The following is a 23,185-nucleotide window of genomic DNA, read 5'->3' on the forward strand; positions in this document are numbered from 1 at the left end:
TTGTTACTTGATTCAGAGGCTAGTTTAACATAAATCCAGTACCATTCCAAGCTTGAGTAAATAGCTGGGACAAAAAGAAAAGACACCCTTGCTTTTTTTAACCCGACTAGTGGTTTTATTATTGACACTCTGAATATGGAACCTGTTGATCATTAAGAAGCAGGAATGACTCACCATGACAGCAGCGATGTCCTCAGGGTTATCTCCATCCAGGTCAAACTTGAAGGTCACCATCTTGTCATTGTGCGTCTGCAGCTGACACTCCACCACCCGGTCCACTTTATCAGAGAGCTGCAGAGACAGACAGGATCAATGGTAACAACAGGGGTCTGTTTACCCTCTGAAGTTAAACACAGGAGGAACAATGCGTTTTTGTATGTATGTGTGCGTGTGAGCAAACGTCTACTGTATGCAGTGTGTTTATATGTGCACTGCACTCTTTGCACCACTGTATGCACATGTGGTTGTGCATGATCTGTTTGTCTCTGCCTCCAGTCCAAACATGCTCGTTAAAAGACCGCAGAGTGTCCTGATCAGAAGAGAAATGTACTGCGGTTGCCCGGGGAAAAACTGATAGCGTTGCATAACCTGGGTGGAGCTTTGCCGCTCGCTCATAAATAAAATGAATCCGCTAATTCAGTCATTAAAAACAGATTTATTTGTTTATGATGAGCTGTTGCAATAAAACAAAACTTTTGATTTATTGTACCCCTGTGATGCGCAGCCTTGAGCGCGCCCTCCTCCTGAACAGCTTCCCAGCAGTTCGCCTCGCAGCTGTTTTCTCGCCCTTCTCTGATAGGCCCTCGTAGCCATCACTCAAGCCTGAAGTCACATCGGAGGCATAGCTGAAGGGAAATAAATTATACATGCTACTGGTTAGAAAACACGCCAAGGAAACATTCCACTTTTCAAAGTAAACTCATCATCTACAACAGAAGTGAATTGAACATCCATCACGGCTGATTATCTTAGCACCACACATAATAATAAACAGCACTCTGAGATGTCAAATAAAGTCGCGATGTGTAACAGTGGCATGTCTCTTGGGTGTAAACAGCAGAGTTAAACAATACAGTTCAGCGAGGCCTGTTCAGAGTCTATATGAAGCTCCAGAAGAAGCAACGCGCCCATGTGACTTGTTGTATTTATACAATGAATGAGTTTTAGGTTTCAGAGAACTGGAGAACATTCAGCGAATTTTATAAAAAGCTTTGGTTCAGCTAATTGCGTCTCCTGGGTCTTTTTGGATTGCTGCAGTCACAGACTCCTCTCTCCAACACAGGCTGCAAACATTTACAGGCCTACCAGTTGGCAGCGTCCGCCTGTCTCTATTTAAAAACCTCCAGTGCAAAGCGGGTAACTGTGGTTCAAAGTAAAGCCCGTTTTCACCTTTAAACACTGAGGACATGGAAATTAAACAAAATAGTTTGTATTGATATTGCAAGCGATGATGAAATGCAGCTCCGCTCATCAGTAATCCGTGGCTTTTCTCAGAGAGGGAATTAATTAATGGATCCTAAATAGTGCACGCCTAAGCTGTGGTGAAACATTATACCCAGCCAGACTTGACATTTGTTGCAATCTGCTATGGTCAAGTCAGACAAACTGACAATCAAGGAAGACACACTAAGTAAAGCAGGCTGTGTTTGTTTTATAATACTTTGTAAATCCCACCTGTATTCTAAATAATGCACAACATATTCTGAACTAAATTAACTATATTTAAAGGGTAACTTTAGCATTTTCCAACCTGGGCCCTATTTTCCCATGTTTGTGTGTCCAAGTGACTAAATGGAACAACAATTTCTGAAACTGGTCCAGTACTGAGAGAGCAAGCCGCAGCTGGCAGCAGTGAAACAGGCTGCTTTGTAACCATTCGGGGCCTTTACACCCTTAACGTGCATCGACTTAAAGCGCTTGTTTTTGCCACTGACAGACTCAGATGATTATTTTTAGTGTCTGACAAAGTTATGGAAAAGATCCCAACAAAGATAGACCTTTCTGTGAAAGAGTAAGTCCCTTTCCTTTTCCTTTTTGTTTAACCAGAAACAGCCCAATTCATCATCGCCAAACCAACCAGACTCCATTCAAATAAATAGTCATTTTAGCGTGGCCAGAGGCAGCATATTTTCACATCTAACTGGGTGAATTAAGGGTTAATTTCAACCAAACCAGAGTTGGTGATTGTTGGAACAGTGGAGAGACAAATAAAGACAGCTTCTGTGAGTTTTATTTTGATTCTGTCGGCTTTGAAAAACTGATCTTACTTTACTGGAAAAGCTCTATTGTTGTTTTGTTTTGTTGTTGGTTTTGTTTGCTTATAGTTTGCTACTTGTCTCATGTGTCATTTTTGTCAGGGATTGTGTTTGTGGAATTATTATTTTTTATTTTCTGTAAAAAAAAAAAAAAGGGAAACGTAACTGTCAATTGTCAATTTCACTGTTAAATGACTGGTTTCCCAATAAACATATTTGAAAGATTCTGTCGGCTTTGAGTGAAGTGTCTTTCATGATGAGAAGATTACAGTTTATTTAAAGGGAGTTTGGTGATAGTGATTTCAGTTTGGTTTCTGGTCAAACAAAAGGATCTTACTCTTAAACAAAAAGGTCTATCTCTGTCAGGATCCGTCCTATAATGTTGTCAGACCCTTACAATAATAATTAGAGTCTTTCAGTGGTAAACACTTTTTGTACTTTTAGTGGACGTACTGACGGTGCATAGTTGCCTATAAGGATTACATTGCACCTTTTTTCCTGCTCATAATGGACCAGTTTCAAAAACCATTGTCTCCATTAGTCACTAAAGCCCAGTTCAGACCAAAGATTCATGACGAGATGGGTTGAAACATGCAACTACTTGCAATGCGCCGTTCTGCAACGTTCTAAAAACCTGCCGGTTCACACCAATGCAACTAGATGAGATGGTGTATCACCTCTATGCAACAACTCTCTGTACTTCTGTTCTGATTTCCAGCTTTTCAGGCTTATTTTGTGGCTGAATATTATTTGTAGCTTCCTAAAATATGAAACATTAGAAAGTACGGTCCAGTTTGACAAATTAATTTTGGAATCTAACAATTTTGACAATTAATTAATCATTTATGGCAGGATTTGCTGCTTATATGTCACTGTAAACTGAAAATTTTAGTTTTGGACAATTATTATTATCATTATTATTATTATTATTATTATTATTATTATTATTATTATTATATGTTTTTAATTAATTTATTATTGTATTATTATAATAATTACTGTTTTACTTTTTCCATAATTATTATTATTATTTTTTATTATAATTTTTTCTGTGTGTGTTTTTTCTCTGTCTCTTCATATTATGTTTGTTTATATGCAAAAGAAGCATTGCAATACCCTGTCATTTTTGAAAATGATGCCTCGCAATAAAAAAAACACATTTAAAATTAGTTTTGGATTGTTGGTCGGACAAAAAAGCAATTAGAGGATGTCATCTTGGGCCACGGAAAATGGTATTTTTCACTATTTTTAAAAAGAATGTGGACTAAACAATTAATTCACAAATCACAAAACAACCAAGAGATTAATTGAAAACAATCATTATTTTGCCTTGTTAGTGAGAATCACACCTCAGGTTGTGCATGGCGACAATAACATTATAAAAAAATATTATAGTCTCTGAACAGATGATGGAGCCCAGATGACAACACACACACACACACACACACACACACACACACACAAACAAATCTGCTCTCATGCCAAGAATAAAGCCGCTCTCTCCCCAACATCCCACCAACATGGAAAACAGGGCCTCCACAACATCACACAGAGACTTGCGAGGGTCCGCTCTGCCTCACCGCAACAAAAACACAGAAGAGTCTGTCGATTGCCTCAAGCTTGTTGTTACAGCCCCGCAGATGTGGAGGAGGAGGAGGAGTTATAGAGGGAAGACCAGACATTTCTACTGGATTCACATTGATTTTCAGGCCTCCAACTCAAATAAAGGAGGGACTATTGAACTCCATTGTTCGTTGGATGTTTAAAAAAAAAAAAAAGCAGAGTGAGGAGAAAGGAAGGCTGAAGAACGTTACCTGTCCACAGGAGAGTTGAAGCCACTCGGGAGCTGCGAGTTGCCGTGCTCTACGTTGTTGGATACCGCGATACTCTAAAAATAGAAATAAAGGAAGTGGTGAGGTGAAGTTGGATGAAGGACTTCCACTGATTTCTTCTGCTTTTGAAGATTTAGTACAAGACAGTAGCCAGGAAACATTTTCACACATTTTCCACATTGTGAAATTTAAATGTAGAAGTATTTAATTTACTACAAACCACTTTTTCTGAATGTGGCATTACTTATGAATCAATTAACCATTAAATCCCTCAATCTGACTTTTCATCCAGCGCCATTAGAAGGCTCAAAATCCAGTTTTTCCAACACTTTGGTTGCATGTACTTGTGGACGAAAGGCTTGTGCTGGTGACAGTGCAAGATGCAAATATTAATGGCTGTAAAATGAAATGCTGTGTGTTGACTTTTAACATAAGATGGATAGAATAGTATTGCTGAGTAGGAAAATAATTAAACTATTAAAGCAGATTAAACATAGGGAATTCTGGGTAGTAATTTCTCCTCAAATAACTAAGAATTATCTGTGATTATTATGGAGTCAGAATTGTTATCAGCTTTTCTTTAGGCATGATTTATGTCCTCACACCTAAAGGTTTCATGTACCATACTGTCGGGTGTTACTTTCCAACTACACAATGTTTACACAACTCCCTGTCAGCTCTATTACACTGAGTAATGTTGATGAACGAGGTCTCGTGAAGTCCTTCTCGCCTCCACCCTCAAGTTTTTTATTGAGGTCACTCACCGAGGGGAAGCGGAGGGCTGGGACTGGGGGGCCGTTTGCAGTCAGGGTGCTGTTGTGTGTGGCGGTAGGGGTCGCAGGCGCGTTGAAGCTGCCGGCCTCCAGCGGATCCTGAAGCCCAGAGGAGCTCAGATAGCCGTCCGTCTCACAGTCAGCTGTTATAACAAAGGGACATTAGCATGTGACCGACTGGGGCCTGAGTGACTGACACAAACTGTACCACACGCACACACAACGTGAACGGAAATGCATGCATCTAATGATCCCAAATTGAGGCATACCACACACAAACAATAAGAATTTAAAGGGTTTCACTGTAGATTAACACTGCTCTGCACACACAGGAGAATTCATTTAGATGAGTTAAACTGATTCACACAGAGCACCAACAAGAATATTTGGGTTTTTGTTTCAGATAAAAACTAATAGAAACACTTACAGTCTGCACACACACACACACACACACACACACACACTGTGAGATAAGACTTACAGGGACTGAATAATTGAGTTATTCACAGTTTCACATTTCACTGTACACGTCCCATGTGCTCTGAGATCAGAACAGATCTGTGTTCAGTACAATCGTACAGCTAATGCAGCGAGAAATATTTGTCTCCAGAGGTCATGATGAGCTCTTGATGGGAGCTGAGAGGTCAGGAGTTTAATTTGGCAGAGTCATCTGATGTGAATGAAACTTGAGGGCAGTTTTGACTATACAGTGGGTTTAAAAGTAACTACCGGTAAGTACATTAGGCCCGTTTCCACTGAAGAAGTTCCTGGTAGTATTTTGGGGGCAGGAACCACTACAGGAACGTCCTCTCGCTCGGCCCTCTCAACCGCCTTGTCTCCACTGAGAGAGCGGAGTAGGAAGAAGGCTCCTGTACAGTTACCGGGCTCTGTATGTGATGTTATCGTTGCGCGACCTTTTTGACCAGGGCGAAGTAGGGACGCCGTTAGCTGTTAGCGGTGTCTGTAATAACTCCAGTCACGGTCCGTGAAAAAAATATTTTTTCCAGTGGATGTCTTAGTTACAACATGATTGAGCTAACTGGAGTAGTTTCATGTCGTATCCGACAATGGGAGGCTTTTAACAGATGACGTCCTGATGTTAGCTTTGCTGCTGCTGTTAGCTGTCCCTGTCAGCTGATGCTTTCTAGACATCGTGATTTCCCAAAACTGAATAAATAATAAGATATCCGCTGGAAAAAAAATTTTCACGGACCGTTTATTGAGTTATTACAGAGACCGCTAACAGCTAACGGTTAGCCCAGCTAATCTACGATAACCATGTTGTTATTCACAAAATGTCGCATCCCGCCTTGAGTATATCCAATCAGCACCAAGTAATCCCCAAGCCCCAGGCAGGAGTTTCTCAGGGCCGTTCTGAGTACCTACTCCAAGGCAAGTTCTGGAACTCTGTCCTTTGGGGGTGGTTCCTGCGGTGGAGACACGTACCAACGGCACCGGCCCCGTAAAATTACCCCGAAGTTCCTGCGGTGGAAACGGGCCTATTTATTCAAGTACTGTGCTTATGTTCAACGTTGAGGTGCTGTACTTGAGGATTTTCTTTCTTTTTTTTTCAGGGTTCCCAAACATTGTCATGGACTAGACTTTACTCTAAATGTAAACTATATCATTATAGGTGGTCCGTGGACTCGAGACGTGAAAAACGAGACTGTAGAATTCCATGACTTTTCCATGTTTTCCATGAACTTGAGAACCTTGTTTATGCTACCTTCTACTTCAGAGGGAAATACTGTACTTTTCAATCCATTACATTCATCTCCATTTTTTTTTTAAGCTGAAGAGAGACAGGAGGCCGGGGAAAAGAGAGGGGACAACATGCAGCAAAACACTGCGGGTCAGAACCAACCCCAGCTCGCTGCTAAGGACTCAACCTCCACCAGGCGCACACTCTAACAAGTGAGCTAGCGCGATGCCTCATTCATCTGACAGTTACTTGAGTTACAAGTTACAGTTGATATAGTTTGTTTTCGTGGCGTCTTCCTGTGTATTCTTCTGCACTGATCAGGAGTAGTGCTCATAATTTCACTGTGTGCTCTACAATGACAATAAAGGCTTTCTGTTCTATCCGTTCACCGCGACCAATCCCATCTTTAAAATGTATTTTACAGGTGAATGCATCAGTTATATTAACACAGTTGTTTTGCTGCTAACAGTTATGTACTTTTACTTTTTTTGGTATAGTCTTGTGTTGCTTGTTTTATTCAAAGTAAAGGATGTGAATACTTTTTCCACGACTGATTTTGATGATACTATATTGTACCAAAGTATTCAAATGTTTTAAACCCTACGACCTCATAATGATTTGGTTTTGTTTTAACAACATTTATAAAAGTCACTCGTAAAACTAGAAATGTAAGAACTTGCGGTGCTGCAAATCAGATTGGATAAAAGCACTGATGTCAGCCCGAGTGTTGCCAATCGCTACGACTGATGGTGCCACTGTTGCAGAGACAAACGGATTACTTTCTATTCGATAGAGCCTAGAAACTACCACAATGTTCAAAGTTACTCTGGTCGTTGCACCGTCCACCATTGCCACGAGTGGCGACAGCGACTGCAAAGACATTACATTGATACTCTGAGGTAACTTGGCATAGCTGCTGTGGCTACTGGAAAAAAACGAGCACTTTATAGGATAGGATTTTTAGGATTAGGATTTTTATGTCATCCAACTGGCTTTAAAAGTGTTTCATGAGCCTTAAAAGTTGAACTGAAAACATGCAAACCACCACAGATGGATGGAGCCTACAAACACTTCATGGTATGTGATGTTATATGAGGCGGCTCACAGTTAGCAGACGACAGGCTGTTGTGGCGGATGTGGAAGGGCTGGTCGGCCTCAGGCTCCTCTGGCTCTGCGGGGAAGTTGGAGCTGACCCCAGAATCCACAGAGCTGGTGACAGGGGACAGAACGGGAGCCGGCGGCATCAGGGCCGGGGTGGGGGACTCTCTTGCAACAACGTCACTGACTCTTGGTAAAGACGGCGGAGGCTCTGGTTCTTCTTCTATGGCTTCTTGCTCCTGCTTCTTCCTCCGCACCTCCGCCTGCCGCCTCAGCTTCTCTCTCTGCCTCTTGATGGCTGCGACCCTGTCCCGTATGGCCTTGGCCACGAGCTTGAAGTCCGCCTCGCACACAAAGCCGAGAACGACCTGCATAACAAGACGAAGAAATGGTCAGGGCACAACATGAACACACGTGTATAAGACACGGTCCACGGTGAGCAGGAGCGCTGCACTTGGCGACCCGACAACACAGGCTGTAGTAGCAACAGTCAGTGCTTTGATGTGACAGAAGCTATAGTGCTAACAGTATTTTGTTTTGGGAAATCAACACACACAAAGTCACAGCAGAGTGGGACACTCAGTCCGAACCTGGCTCTCAACACATAGTCAGATTACAGCAGATCAGCCAGACTAGATGTCCCCTGCTGATACCAAATTTGATCTTGATGAAAACTACCACAAAGAGGTAAACAAGCAAGGAATTGTGGCCTGCATTTTCATTAAAAATGACCTCTATGGAGGGGGCTCTGGAGGACACGAGGGCCTGTTTCGTAACAAGCAAGAGGTCCATTATATTATTAAAGACGTGACCTCGGCCGCTTCCTGAGACACGCTCTCACATTTCGAACCACTGATGATTAAATGTTGAGCCGTGCCCTTGACACACTCTGCAAGGCGCTCACTTATGTGCCGGAGCACATTTCTGCTGCCATAACAGAGCCGTAAAAGAAGCGTAATGATGCCGGGATGCATTAGTGAGGCCGCTCTCACTGTTGGGGGTCAAGTGTCAAAAGATAGATAACTCGAAAAGAAATGTCACCATTGATGTCAGACTCTGTGCTGTGGTGTGAGCTTAGCCTGCGACAGGGTCTCTGAATCTGGACATTTCAAACACAGTCTTACTAAATGTTACCACATCAGCAATATCCATGGAATTATTAACATTTTGAAACTTTTGATCAGTAATTCAAACATTACAACTCCAACTCAGGCATCCTCCAACCACACTGCACCTTTTTTATGAGGTGGAATTTGCTGCTTAACTGTTTTAAGATCACTGAGGTCAGTACTAACTCCATACCCAGTCATCTTCCCGCCAGAAAACCAATAAAACGTTATCTTCATAAATCTAAATCAGGAGGCTGAGAACATGTGGGGCCCGGCTGAAGTCACCTCTATCTGTAGATCTGGGATCAATTACCCAATTTCCTTGCTAATGGCTGCAACAAACTAGGTCAGTAAAGCAGTACAGTCTCACCATCTCCTGAGCCACCTCCTCGGGCACGTCCTTGTACAGCTCAAAGAGGAACTCGATGGCGTTGTTGTCCTTGTACTTCCCGTGGAGCTTCTTGGTGTCGTCCATGCGCAGCCACAGCTTCAGGCCCGACTTCACCATGTCGTCCTCCTCCGCCAGCTCCACGTGCACGCCGTTGTTCTCCTGGAAGAAGGGGTGATCCAGGAGGTCCTGAATAGTGTACCTGCAGCAGAGTGAGAAAATAGGTCATGTGCTTTACGGCATGCCAGGAACTTAAAGGATTGATTAGCAGTTTTTAAACGCAGATCTTGTAATAATGTGGCTTCTTATTATTTGTATTCATCTGCACCCGACTATACTGCAGCAGGTTCTGACTGGGCTTATGAACAGCGCAACAGGGTGATTGTGTAGGCTTATAAAATTTTGACAAACATCCCTTTAAAAACAGGAAGCTTTACATGTTCAAAAGGGTTCAAAACCTGCCTTTTATTAGGTTACATTAGTTATTTTTGTTGTATTTATCTGCACACCTTTAACAGGATGCAAAATCACATCAACAACCTCCTGACTTTGCAGATAAAATATACTATTATATCTTAATACAGTCCTGTTGCCTGAAACAGCCTGCAATGTAACCACTTGGGGCGTGTGCGCACCTTCGATTTAAGTCCACTTAAAGTGCTTGTTTTTGTCACTGTCAGGCTCAGAGTATTATTTGCAGTGTCTGACATAGTTACAGAAAGGATCCCTACAGAGATAGAAGAGTAACTCCTTTTTGTTTAACCAGGAACACCCCTGAAATTGCTATCAGCAAACCCACCAGACTCCATTTAAATAAACAGTAATTTTAGCGTGTACAGAGGCAGCATATTCTCACTTCCAACTGTGCGAATTAAGAGTTTATTTCAACCAATACAGAGTTGGTGATTGTTGAAACAGTGGAAAGACAATCCAAGACTGTTTTGTGAGTTTTATTTTGCTTCTGTCATCTTTGAATGAAGTGTGTTTCATGATGACAAAATTACTGCGTATTTAAATGGAGTCTGGTGGGTTTGGCGATAGCGAATTCGGGGGTGTTTCTGGTCAAACAAAAAGGATCTTACTCTTTAACAAAAAGGTCGATCTCTGTAGGGATCCTTTCATAATGCTGCCAGTCATTTAAAATAACAATCTGAGCCTGTTTGTGGCAAAAACAAGCACAAGTGTTTACACTGCAGCCTGTTTGCCACTGGCTGCTGCAGCATTCTTACACAATAATGGAACAAATTAAAAAATTATTGCTCCTATTAGCCACTTAGGCACAAAAACATGGGAAAATAGGAGTCGGTACCCATTCAGAAATAATTTGTACTACTCTATAAAATATAATCTGATTAGAAGCTTTTTAAGTTTTCTTGTGCTGAAAAAAGTATTTGATGTGCACAAAACCTAAGGCATGTGCTTAGGGATTAGTGCCCTTCATAAAGATCGAAATATACATTATTTATACAATGTTATTTTATTATTCTTGAACACAGTGTTTGTTCTCACACGTACCTTTCATCGTTGTTCATACGAATGCAGCCCTCAATGATCTCCTTGAGCTCTGGGACTTTGACTTTGTAGAAACTGTCAGGTTTCATTCCCTGTGAAAACAATCAGAGGAGTTTTACTTCGTCTGTAGGGCTTCATACTGAATCAACAAGTAGAGGAGGGAGCTTTAAACAGATTAAGTGATCAACTGTCAGCAGCGATCTCTTTTTATATGTTTATCCCACAGTTCTCCTGTCTTACCGAAACACTAACAGCCACTCCCGCCTGCACTGTATATTACCGTAACCCTCTGCTTTGTGACATCTGCCACCAGCCAGCATGACATACGGCTCTTGCAATCATGTCAACACCAGAGGGGAACAATACCAAGGGTTCATGAAAATGGAAAAAACCCAACATGCTCTTCGTCCTCCTTCAAGGGACTTTTTAAACTCCTGACAGCTGGAGCTTGTACGCAGTTTATCTCAAGGCAGAACATATACAGGCAGGACTACTCACTTATATGAATTAAGGGAGTTTTTCAAAATGCTATCATGAGAGTGAATATAGATTACAGCAGAGCTCCCATCCCTGTAAAAAAAACAACACTGATAACACAGCAACGAGTCGAGGTCAAACAGATGTTTGTCCTACAGATACCCAAGCAACAAGCTGATGTCAGGTCAAAACACCCAAATAATTTGATTTAGCAGAAAAAGGCTGAGTGATACACTGCACACATTTCCAAACTGACATGTCACACCGCAACTGCTGTCTTGTTTGTTGTGACCACAAATCATTTTCTCAAGATATCTCTGCTTTCTGTTTAAGTGGGACGAAGCTGTGAGACAGCAGAGACGACAAATGTTGTTTTTTCCTAACAGTAACAAGTGTGCTTGACTTTTTTTTCTGTTGTCTTTAGAGAACGCAGACTCGTTTCGTTACATAATAACTCCACCCAAACACAATTTTGGGAGTCCAAAAAAAAAAAAAGCCGCAGTCACTGAAAAGCTGTTATCTTATACATGAGATGTAATTTAGTGGATCTGAAGCGGCGCACAGGGGTTTCTTTGTTGGAGCAGTTTGCTTCAGTGTCCTCACACACACCTTCGGAATAAATCAGTTTTCCCTGAGTCCAAATCTAATCAGAGACTCAGCTGCTTTCCTGTGGTGACGGTCAAGATAAGATCTTAAGAAATATGCTGGCGTCATACTGACCTAAGTGTTGCTAATGACACTTCCTTTAATGATCCCAATAAAGTATTTTATACAAGAATAAAGTGTTGTAAAGTATTGTCCACGAGCAAAATGTGGCATTCTTTAACGTAGGTTTAAATTCCACTGTGGGAAATACACTTCATGGCCAGAAGTATGTGGACACCCCTGCAGATGTACTTTAGTTAAATCTTAAAGGAATACTTCACCCCCCAAAATGATCTTTAAACTTTATTTATCTTGCATGCCTCCATGGTGAATGAAGAATCCAAAAACTAAGAAAATTCTTGATGAATTGAAGTGAATGGGGGCTACGTTTAACAAACAGCAAAGCTATACCAATTTATCCAGTCAAATGCTCTGTACTTCTCAAACACATGCAAACGTTAACATTTAAAGCACTTCAACAGAAACAGTCTCACGCACAGGAAGCAGCAGGCGTGGGTGAGTGACGGCAGAATTTCAGTGGAATACATGAGCAGAGTGGAAATGCACACGTCTGCCCAGGTGCACTGCTCGTCCATGCATGAGACTGTTAATGCGGAGGTGTTTCAAATATCAAGGTTTTAGTGAAAATGCATTTGTTTGAGAAGTACTGAGCATACTACTGGATAAATTAGACTTAGATTATTCTACATAAGTTGTGTGAGAGTTTGTGGGCAGATGTTTTGATGTGGTTTTGCTGTTGTTGTCCCCATTTCCTTCAATTCATGAATCTGTTTTTGGATTCTTCATTCACTGTGGAGGAGGTGCTTTATTCAGTTTTCTTCATGAAAACTTCATGAATTCACATTTTTGGCATATTGTTGCAGCAGTTAGAGGAAGGTCCTTTCCTGTTTTAACATGATAATGTCCCAGTGCACAGTAAGGGCCACATAACATGTTTTTCCCAGTCATTAGCAAAGCAAAATAATGCTGAAAATGGACTTGCTCCAGCTTCTCAAAAGTTATTATTAATAAGCATAACTTGCAGCCCCAGTTGAATAGTGCATCTTTAGAGGATCCAAAATCTTGTAAAAGATCTTTTCAGAGGAGTCGAGGAAGTTATAACAGCAGATTATTGCCCGTCGTTTTAAAATGAGATGCTCAACACTCACATGTGGGTGTAAAGTTTGGGTGTCCACAAACTTTTGGCCATGTAATGTATAAGAGAAGGCATTTATTACCTTTCAATCTATTTATTTGATGTTAATTTAAAACATATTATGAACAAACCAGAGGCAAGTCTGCTCAGCTGTGACCACCCATATGGAAAAAATATGAATATATAAATATAATATGTTCTACTTCTACTATGTCAAGCTGTATTTCTTACCCTGTCCCCTTTAATAGCAAGTGACTCCAATTACAAGCAAGTCATTTGAGTGGAAAGTTACATAAAGTTTATAGGTTAGTGTTTAATGTCATACGTCCATACCATACATTGACACATGACGTCTGCGCTGCACATAGACGTAAAACATAAACAAATCATGAAAGGCAATGCTAATGTGATTCTTGCTCAGTCTTGCTGCACGGGTAAGCTTCTCCGACTGCACGTGGAACATTATAATGTTTTGTTGTTTGTGGAGGAGCCAGACCCACTTTGACTTGTTGGCGTTGTTGCTTTCTCACTTTCCAGCCTCCGTCAGACACTGTTTGCTTTGCATATACGACACGTACGAAAGAAACTGCCTTCTTTGTGTGAGTAAGAGTGAGACACTATTTCCAACACATATAATTCTACTGTCGCCTGCCTTTGCCCACCATGGCGTCATCAATGTGCTTGGCACCCGGGAACAGCTTGAATTACGGCAGCCTGAGGCCACTATGGTCTTAAAACTTATGACACTGAGTCTCACATTTCTTCCTGATATGATCTGAATCCAATCAGTTTACATCCCATAAGTGGGCTACAATTCAAGCTCCCTTCATCCTTACACAAATATCTAAGAATGGATATTTAATTTTCTAATAATTCTATTCTTTCTTACAATATATTTTTTCCGCAAGGCTTAAGAAGCAGTTCAGACAGAAAATTCTCAGATGTCATTGTCAATGGGTCACTTTCAGGGAGAAGGGAAAATTCCAGTGAACATGATAGCCAGAACCAGTTGTACAGGATCTAAGACACTGGCAATCAGGGAGCCAAACATGTGCGACCCTGCGTCATGATTGCGGGCTGAAAACAGAAACGCGGGCAGATTGCGGCGCAGTTAGCTTGTAATGGACAAAACCGAGCCTTTAATACTCGAAAGGAGGCACATGTTCCATGTGGGCCCCACTTCTTTCTAAGCACTCAGGATATCCTCACGTATACACAAGACATCCTCCCGGTTTAATTCCAGGGTAGACACGGAAGAAACACATGTGGACAATTACATTAAACACAGGTTGAATCAAAACAAGGTGGTCCCTCATCCCCCTCCTTCCCTTTTACTCACACTGGTGACTTTGCGGTAGATCTGGGCGGCGTTTTGGCACTCGGAGTACGGGTACTCAGAGGTGGCCATCTCCAGGATGCACATTCCAAAGGCGTAGACGTCAACCGCTTCGTCGTACTTCTCCTCGTACATCTCTGGGGCCATGAACTCTGGTGTTCCTGTCAGAGGGCAGAGGTAAAGGTAAACTGCTATTCCACTACTAGAGTGAATCAGTGAAGGAGAGTCCAGCAAGTCTTAAAGTACGCTCACCCAATGTTCTAACCAAAAGGACATAAGCAGCAAAAAACGTTCATGGATTACAACACTATCAAAAGTCACATGAGATGTATTGATGCCTAGTGGCATTTTATATGTTTTAGTTGTTGTGTTATAGATGCAGTTTCTTTTTGTCACCAGTGGAAGGAGATATTTGTGAAATGTACACTCACCAATGACACTTTTAGCAAAAGAGGCACTTTTGAGAGTGGCCAGCCCCAGATCTCCTATCTTGACGGAGCCGATGGGGCCGGTGATGAAGATGTTGTCACACTTGAGGTCCCGGTGGATGATGGGAGGAGTGCGTGTGTGCAGGAAGTGAAGCCCTTTGAGGATCTGACGACTCCAGCGCTGCAGCAGCTTCAGTTTCATCTCCTTGAACCTCTTCAAGTACCTAAAACAAAAGGAGGATAAGACTAAACACTCCATTCTGAACATGCAAGAAGAGAAAAGTGCCTTAAAATAATTCATTTCTTATTTTGACAGCCGGGAGGGAAGTTTTAAAGCGAGCGAGTTTCCTGAATTCTCTCCAAGAACATTGTATCCCAAGTGGAGCTATTCTTTATTCTGCGCCTTTTATCGCACCTCTTTTAGCAGACAAGCTGTCAAACATGACACAAATATCCTCTTTTCTATGGAGAGTTTAATTTGGAAAAAGGATATCCGCCATTTCAAAGATGTAACTCCTTCTTACAAAAAGACAGAGAGATTAAAATTAACTGCTTTAGTTTGTTTAATCTTTTTAAAAATGTGAAGAGCCGCAGTTTAAAGGGGAACTGGATGAAGAGACTCACGTTTTGAGTGTGCCTGAGGTCATGAGTTCAGTCACCAGGATGATGCACTTGTGGCCCTTTACCGTCGACTTCCAGGAGTCATGGAAACGGACGATGTTGGGGTGCTGCAGGCCCTTCAGCATCTCCACCTCCTCACTGAAACGCTGTCGCTCCGCCTTGGTCAGCTTACGAGTCTGCAGAGAAAATCACGCTGTTAGGAATATGTTTACCTGCCCAGTTTATCCTGGTTTTGAGTATATTTGGGATATTTACATGAAAGATTAGAAACGTGGGTGTGTCCTGGATTCTTTGACATGTTAAAGAAGTGTTTATGGTGTCTTCATAAAACTCAGCCGTCAATGCAGTAGAAAGATGCAAATACTTTTAAATTCACTGCTACATGACCAGAGGAAACAGGGAAAAACAGCGGTGGCATTTGCTCTTGCTCAAGAGGTAGAAACCCTACAAATATCATAATGTACTGCACCACATTGCACCAATAAAACCTTTCGCTGGTAGGTGACGTAGCGCAAGTTTGTCCGTTTTGACACAGGAATCAATATGGCAGCCAGCTGGTAACAAACAATGTCAAATTACAAGGAAACACTAAGATAATTATGTTTCTGAAAACATCTGAGGCAAGAAATAGGCAACGCAGTGACAGAATCTTGATTTATATTTGATCAACACTGCTTAGTTTAAGAGAGAAAGAGGGGGGCAGTTCTATCTCTTGATCCGCTTTTATACATTTTGCGACCATGGTGGCAGGCCTTCGAAAGCAAGTACAATCTGTAGAAAGCTCAACAGCCCTATAGTCAGCAAAAATCTGTCCACATTGGACCCTGCAACTGGACATGTGTGAGTTTCTTGAAGATGTTTCGCCTCTCATCCAAGAGGAGGTGGCCTATGATACCACATATCACCCACCTACAATGCAGTCTTGGGATGCCTCCCCAAACGACTTGACACCCATTCTCACCTGGACTCATCTAACCCTAACGACACACAAGGTGGCTGGGTGGGTCAACAACTCCCATATGATCTCAACGACTCTGTAAGGGTTCACACCCACACAGAGTTTAAAGCCTGCGACTCAGCACCAGTCAGAACTGAAGAAGCCTCTTGGATGAGAGATGAAGTGTCTTCAAGAAACTCAACCAAGTCCAGCTGCCTACGATATAGGCGCAAGAAAATGACTCCAAATCTTAATCCCACCTACAATTGTCTCCGATTGGTTCACTGTTTCTCAAATTGGGGAAAACGGCCATCAATAAGCACAACACCACACCAATCTGAATCACTGAAAAAAAAATCTGAGATGTCGTCAGGATTATGAGGTCTTAAATCAGGCTAGATATTCACATTGCAGCTGCATTTACTGCTCTGCTGGCTTTAATCACCAGTAATAAAAGAAGAGACTGTCGTACTTTCACTTTTATTCCAGTGCCGACATCATCATTGAATTGCTTCACATCATATTTTTTGTTTTACTGTTTATATAGTTACAAGCAGGGGGTTGAGGATGCACTCGCACACATGGCTGAGAATGATCAGAAACCTTTTGAAGGTGTTTACAAACCACAGTACGGCAGTTTATGAGTGCTCCAGCGAGCATATTCAGGTTTCTCAAAAACAGGATTATAGAGCTTATACAGGTATCGTTTTTACATCCGTAAACACATGATGCGTATACTCCAAAAACCTGATTGCCACCATCATAAACGTACGCATTTAAACTCTCTAGTACAGCTAATAAATAAAGAAAGTGACTTTAAGGTGTTTTGTTTCCAAGGTACTTGGAAACAAAACACCTCTTGGAGACTTTAACGCTAAAATGGACGAGAAATCTTTAAAGACGTGTCGACATCCACAATTTTATGACAACTGCATAAACTGCATCTGCTGGTGAAAGTCATGTGAAATGATTGGAAGCTCCTCTAAATGGACCTTGAGGTGAGATTGTTTTGTCAACCAGAGAAATGCAGTTGTGTTGACAGTTGAGTTGCAAAGCTCTGGTCCTCTCAGGGTTATGTAAAGTTACGTAAGAAGGTAGCAATAAACAGAAATACACAGGACTAATTTGATAAATCACTGTTACTTTAACTAATGAGCTCGCAGAGGGACTGGAAACCACAAGTTCATCCATCTGGGCGACAACTCCAGTTACATAATCGCATTTATTTTCCAATAAGGGGAGCTCAGATTTTACAAATCTAAGGGGGAGGTTTCCGAAATCCATGTAAAACTGAACCAAACACTGCAATCACGCTGCGCGGACAAAGACATTTTTGTGCTTCCTCTTGGATGAATGGCCCAATTTAGCTGCTGTTGGAGTAACTCTGCCTGTGGTGGGTGGTTAGTGGAAAACTCCTGGGAGACTTCAGAGCCATGAATCCTGCATTGAGGTGGATTTCTGGGAAAAATGCTCTGCATATGTTTATGCTTACAATCAACCTGACCGCTACTTTCTCCTTCCTCTCTGCTCTCTCCCAGTGAGTGAATGAGGTGCCGCTGTTGCTAATGCTAAGCTGCTGCATCAATCAGCCTGTTTGAGGACCTGCCCTGTCTGAAGTCACACAGCGCAAGACCCCTTTTACCTGCGTCAGTCACCTGTCAAGCCGTCATATTACAGCAGAAACTTAAACATGAGGGCCTGGGCTCAAAAGCAAGACACAGAGGCAACTTCTGACTGAGAGGTTTGTTTTTTGGTGGATCAGATTATGATGTGAACACAGGCTGCAGCTTGTTCCTCATATGCACAGACTCTGTCAGACTTACTAAATGGTTTGCAAAAAAGGAAAACATTTTAATGTAATGACTATAACCATTTAAAATGTCATCAGGGCTTAAAAGGCTTTTAGATCACACAATTATTCATTCATCTCCTGAATAAGTCAGTTCAACTTTAAAGCTGGGGTGGACAGTTTTATTGGGTAAAAATCCCATAATAATCTTTGAGTATACGTAATTCAAGTGGTCTGAGAGAAGACCAGACTTCTGCTTGACTCTGCTGTAAGGCTTTAGAAAATCGAGCCAGTGACGAAAGACTTTGGCCGATAACAGGTCATGTCAGGCAGAGGGTGTCCCTATTGGCTGTTTTAAAAATGTAGATGCACGCCCCTTTGGTGAAAGCCTGATTCAATGGCGGAGAATCCTGCAGAGAAAGTTGCTACTGCAGCCCTGGCATCAACTGCTCAGGGAAGCGTTTTAGACATGGAGAGAAACTGTTGCTTATGGTTTTAGCCTCCTGCTAACCGGAGCCAAAGGCTAACAGCTGCGGCTTCAAGTTCACATTTATGAAGCTAACATTAGCTAGCACCTCAGATCACAATATGTTTTCTGCCGAAAGCAAGCAACAGCTCCAGAGACAGACCCCCAGTCAGCGGACAACCTTAACTCCCCGCTAGATCAGTAAACTTTCTGCCGTTACACAGGTTAGACGCAGTGCTGCTGCCGGCCGCCAGTCTGCTGTGACAACTGGCGCTGGGGGGGGTTTGCGCTGGCTGAATTCGAGCCACTTCAGCTGCCGATATGTCTCCTAAGCTGCTGCCTGCTCTCCTCCCGGCGATGCAGTCCACAGTGGCGGGGAGTGAGGCGGAGAAACCATCGGGTGGCTAGCTAACTCTTGCGTTAATTCTTGGACGGGCTGAACAAATGCTCTTTGGGTAGCTCTTCAATGTATTTAAATTGAGTAAATCAATGTATGAAACACACTAGGTCATCTGGAGGGAGGGGCTCAGGACAGAGAGGGGAGAGCTGCAGGAGGAGGGTGCATTTTTACATTCTGACGTTTATCTATTTATTTATTTTTTGCCTTTCCCAGAAAATTGCATGCCTACATTTTAATTTTATTTGTGCTTCATACACTCAATTAAGTTTTAAGGACCCTCAAGCAAAAATACAGACTAGACACTGAGGTTTATTAGTGCTACAGATTTCATGGAAAAAACACACACAACATGACAATTATGTGTGTGTGCAGTTTGTGCGTGAGCCAGGGTGAGTGAGTCAGTGGGTTATGGGTTGATGTGCATCTGGATATTTATGTATCTAAGCGCGATAACACCAGACCCCCGCGTAGCGAGCTCTATCTCCCATGGATAGTCGTCTGTGCAGCGGCTGTTTGCAGCCCACAGTCAGCGTGACATGCATTAGCTGTGGCACGCAGCCGAGCCACTTGGAGTCTCTGACACTTCCAAAAACCACAGGATCTACTAGAGTTTTGGCATGCTGAATGACATGATTGCAAAATACTAAATGAAGACGACTTTTGGCAACTTTCGGACGAGAAACTGAAAACCCTGCTGTGGCAACTCTGACAACACCACTGTTCATAAAATGTGAGCTGTTAAACAAACTGGAGAGAGTTTCATGTGACTCATCGAAAACCTGTTCACCAAAACTGAGGAATTGTTCTCCGAAAAAGTACAAAAAAAAAGTGGAAAATGAAGTACAGATGGAAACAACAAAGCACAAGTGTGAGCTGCGTTAACACTGCAGTGCTGTTACGTGATTGCATTGTTATTGGTGCTGGCTAATTTCAGCGTAACAGAACGCCTCCTCCCAGTAAACACATGCACTTAAGCTGTGACTAACAGCAGAAGTAAAAACCAACCACACAATAGCGCTTCAGTTTGACTGAGATTGATTTCACATCATGACAGCCACCAATTCATTGGTCTAATAGACATGATTACTTCTTTCATTATTACAGATAACGATAGTGAGTTTCAATTAGACTTAATGATATCTATCTTTAGTCAGATGCCCTGCGGCATTTCCCAAAGAAGGAATCCTCTGTTGACAGCTGTGCACGGCTTCTATCTAACTTTTCCATAGGATATTTGAGCGCATCTATCTGCCCCCACCTCTCTCTTTCCCCCTTCCCTCTTCGGAAAATGAGGCCAAAAAAACATTGTGTAACACTGGAGACAGCGATGCAGGGGGGGAGCTACAAAAACAAACTCCGCTTTCAGAAGACAAGCAAGATTCCTCTAGCTAAAAGTTCTCTTATACTGTTGTCTCTTCCAGCTGGATGTTTTATTCTTAGCCGCTGCAGCCGGTAGGTGTGTGTGTTGAGTCAGGGGTCTGCTTTAGCAGGGGTTGGAAATATTTGGGCCTGGTGCCACATAAGTGGAGTTACATAAGCAGTGTTGATGGTAGAGGAGCCATCGGTATTAAGAAGTCCCTGTCAGCGCCCCTATTATGACAACCAGGACATGAACACGACAAGTCAGCCAACATTTGCACCAAACCAGGTGGTGTACACTGTGGCTTAATACGGGACTGAACACTTTGCACTGTCCTGACGTTACACTCAGATACAGACAGTCTCACCAGGATTCGAGGAGCTTCCAGTCAGTGTGGACAGACTGTGGTATCTGTAGGAATCTTGACTAAATACAGACAAAAAAGTAGGGCAAGTGAAAAAATGGATTCACTTATACTACTTATAGCCCTGTGGGGTATGTGTTAAGGGTTAGACGCTGGGGTTTCAATGCAGTTTTTCATTTCCATGTCTTGAATACTTAGATCTGCATTCAAAACTATGTTAAATATACCATCAAATCACCATGAAAACTCCATAACAACCATGTGTTAGCCTGTCTCTGTACTTTATTTTTTATTGTCTTTGCTTTTTCCTGTGTTGTTTTTATAGTTTTAGCTTTTTTTTTTTTTTTTTTTTAAATTGTACAGGACTTTGTTCAACTGTTTTTGTTTTTAAATCTGCTTTATAAAAAAAAAAACTAGATTTATAGTCTCCCCAATCTGTCTGTGGCACTTGCACCCACACACATTTGTTCCTACTGAAGACTTCACCCTTTAAAAACAATTCACAAATACATAGTTTCATTTTTTCTTTTGTTTTTAAAAAGACTCAGTAACTTCCTAAAGCAACTGGGCACCGCTGTTTTTAACAAACATTGTACAAACTGGAGTAAACAGCCTAACTGTGGGGGACTATTTTCCGCTGAGGATTAATACACATTTGGTGCTCTCGTAGGTGTTTATACTGTACAGCAGGAAGAGGACGGTGTATATGGGATTAACTCAAAATAAACTACAGTGCCCATGTTTGCTGTAATGACGGAGCATGTTGCCAGGTGCAACAGTGGGCCTCATTTATATGTATTTAATAGTTTTTTAGGAGAAAAAAGGAGCTACAAAGACGATACATGTTAGCAGGATCAATTCATTGTTGGTGTCTATCTTTTCATAGGATTAGTTGATGATAAGAAATAACGCCACTGCACACCAAGCACAGATTTTCAACCAAAAAATGTGTATGTAAATCTATAAAAAAGAGCTTTAATAAACACTTAACCAATGAAATCCTTTGATCCAAACGATGTTGCACCTCGAGGTCATAGCTAGTTTTCTGCCAAAATAGGGGAATGTCTTATCAATTTGACGTCTAAAACCCAATATTGTAAGACAAACACTGTGACAACTATCTTAACAACCAAATAATGGACAATTCACGGTTTGAGATTGCCCAGCAGCTGCTAACGTTATATGTTAGTCACAGATCGGGGTTAGCCACAACAGCTAGCATTAGCATCACATTTGGATTAGAATACTGTGAAGTTAATGTTAGCCCCTTAGACATTCTCTGCATGGGCAGGTTTTTGTTGTGTGGAGTGGACACCTAAGGCTCATTTATACTCCCTTTACGTACAAAAATAGATATGCATAGATACGGCCAATAGAGGGCAGAGTCAAACGTTTCCAACAACACACATGGCGACCATGGAGGAGGTAGTAATAACGCACCTTTTAACAGAGGCAGCGTTGTAGATGGCTGCGATCTTTTAGGCCATTGAATACATTGTGACATGTGAACGGTGGATTCTTTTCACTGTATTAGCGATCTTTTAAAATGGCTCCTACTTTCGTATCTTGCTTAAACACCGCTACACTGTCCCCACGATCTCCGGTGGTACTGCTCCATTTCGTCTGTATCTGTAAGCTTTCAGAAAACGTGCACAAACACGAACGAACTGAACGCAGAGTATGGACAAAAGACTCCATCCATGTCTGTATAAGTGTTGAGCATAAATGAGTCCTTCCTGGGCCTTATTCCCAAAACAAGCAGAACATAGAGCATGGCACAAAGCTGATTCATACTAGACCTGGAGTGCATAGCTGTCATTCCTGCAGTGACGAGAAGTGGATTCCTGGAAATTGTAATAGCCAGTTATTACTGTTTTGTGACATTTTATAGGCTAAACAACAAATCATTCAATAAAAATAAGGTAAAGATTATTTGATGAAAACAAATAGTGGTAGCCCTAGAAGAGCAGCTGTTATCAGACAGTATGGGACCAAATGAGACAGAGAATGTGTCCGTAATTCGTCAACGAACAAGTCGTAACTTTTTGTGAGATTCCAGAAATAATCAAATTCATCTGTCATACTTTTTCATCTACCTTGACTTCTGCTTGAACCCTTTTAGGGACTAGAAGGTGAGCCCTCCTGTCTTCTTCCTGTCGTTAACTTATTACTGAAAGTACTGTTAACAGGCCATAACTCCTGTGTTCCAGATGCTGACAGAGAGGAGCCCTGCAGATAAAGACCAGAGTTCAAACAGACCTTCAAGCAGGACAGAACCTGCACGGCTTCAGAGTAACTGACAACCAGCTCGCCAAGATCTGGGATTGAGGTCAAAGGCAAAGAGGGGAAAAAAAAAACAGTCTGACCTCATGCCTCTGAGACTGACATACGCATTTTGACTGACATACAGTTTGTATAAACACGCACGTAGGCACTCACACTGGTACAGTGTTGAATTTAGATGTTTGCAGGTGAGAACTGAGGTGGCACTGTGCTCTTTCCAAAGAAAACCTGACATGTTCTGTAAATGGAGCGGG

The 23,185-nt window shown here is 41.9% G+C and overlaps 1 protein-coding gene across 4 annotated transcripts in view; it reads right to left on the bottom strand.

Annotated features, from left to right (window-relative positions):
* wnk4a (WNK lysine deficient protein kinase 4a) overlaps window positions 1-23,185 on the bottom strand; it is a 65,663-nt gene that overhangs the window by 20,701 nt on the left and 21,777 nt on the right. For 2 of the 4 annotated variants that reach the window (XM_078163171.1, XM_078163173.1), the window contains exons 3-13: window positions 22,448-22,492; window positions 15,336-15,508; window positions 14,715-14,935; window positions 14,287-14,444; window positions 10,673-10,761; window positions 9,140-9,359; window positions 7,668-8,028; window positions 4,852-5,003; window positions 4,070-4,143; window positions 710-845; window positions 175-291 (exon numbers count right to left, since the gene is read on the bottom strand). In XM_078163171.1, coding sequence (XP_078019297.1) covers window positions 175-291; window positions 710-845; window positions 4,070-4,143; window positions 4,852-5,003; window positions 7,668-8,028; window positions 9,140-9,359; window positions 10,673-10,761; window positions 14,287-14,444; window positions 14,715-14,935; window positions 15,336-15,508; window positions 22,448-22,492 — 1,746 coding nt within the window. The remainder of the gene's footprint in view (window positions 1-174; window positions 292-709; window positions 846-4,069; window positions 4,144-4,851; window positions 5,004-7,667; window positions 8,029-9,139; window positions 9,360-10,672; window positions 10,762-14,286; window positions 14,445-14,714; window positions 14,936-15,335; window positions 15,509-22,447; window positions 22,493-23,185) is intronic. The other 2 variants (XM_078163172.1, XM_078163174.1) reach the window with 1 other exon arrangement.

The sequence above is a fragment of the Epinephelus lanceolatus genome, chromosome 21 (assembly GCF_041903045.1).
Source record: "Epinephelus lanceolatus isolate andai-2023 chromosome 21, ASM4190304v1, whole genome shotgun sequence".
In the NCBI taxonomy this organism is placed as follows: Eukaryota; Metazoa; Chordata; class Actinopteri; order Perciformes; family Serranidae; genus Epinephelus; species Epinephelus lanceolatus.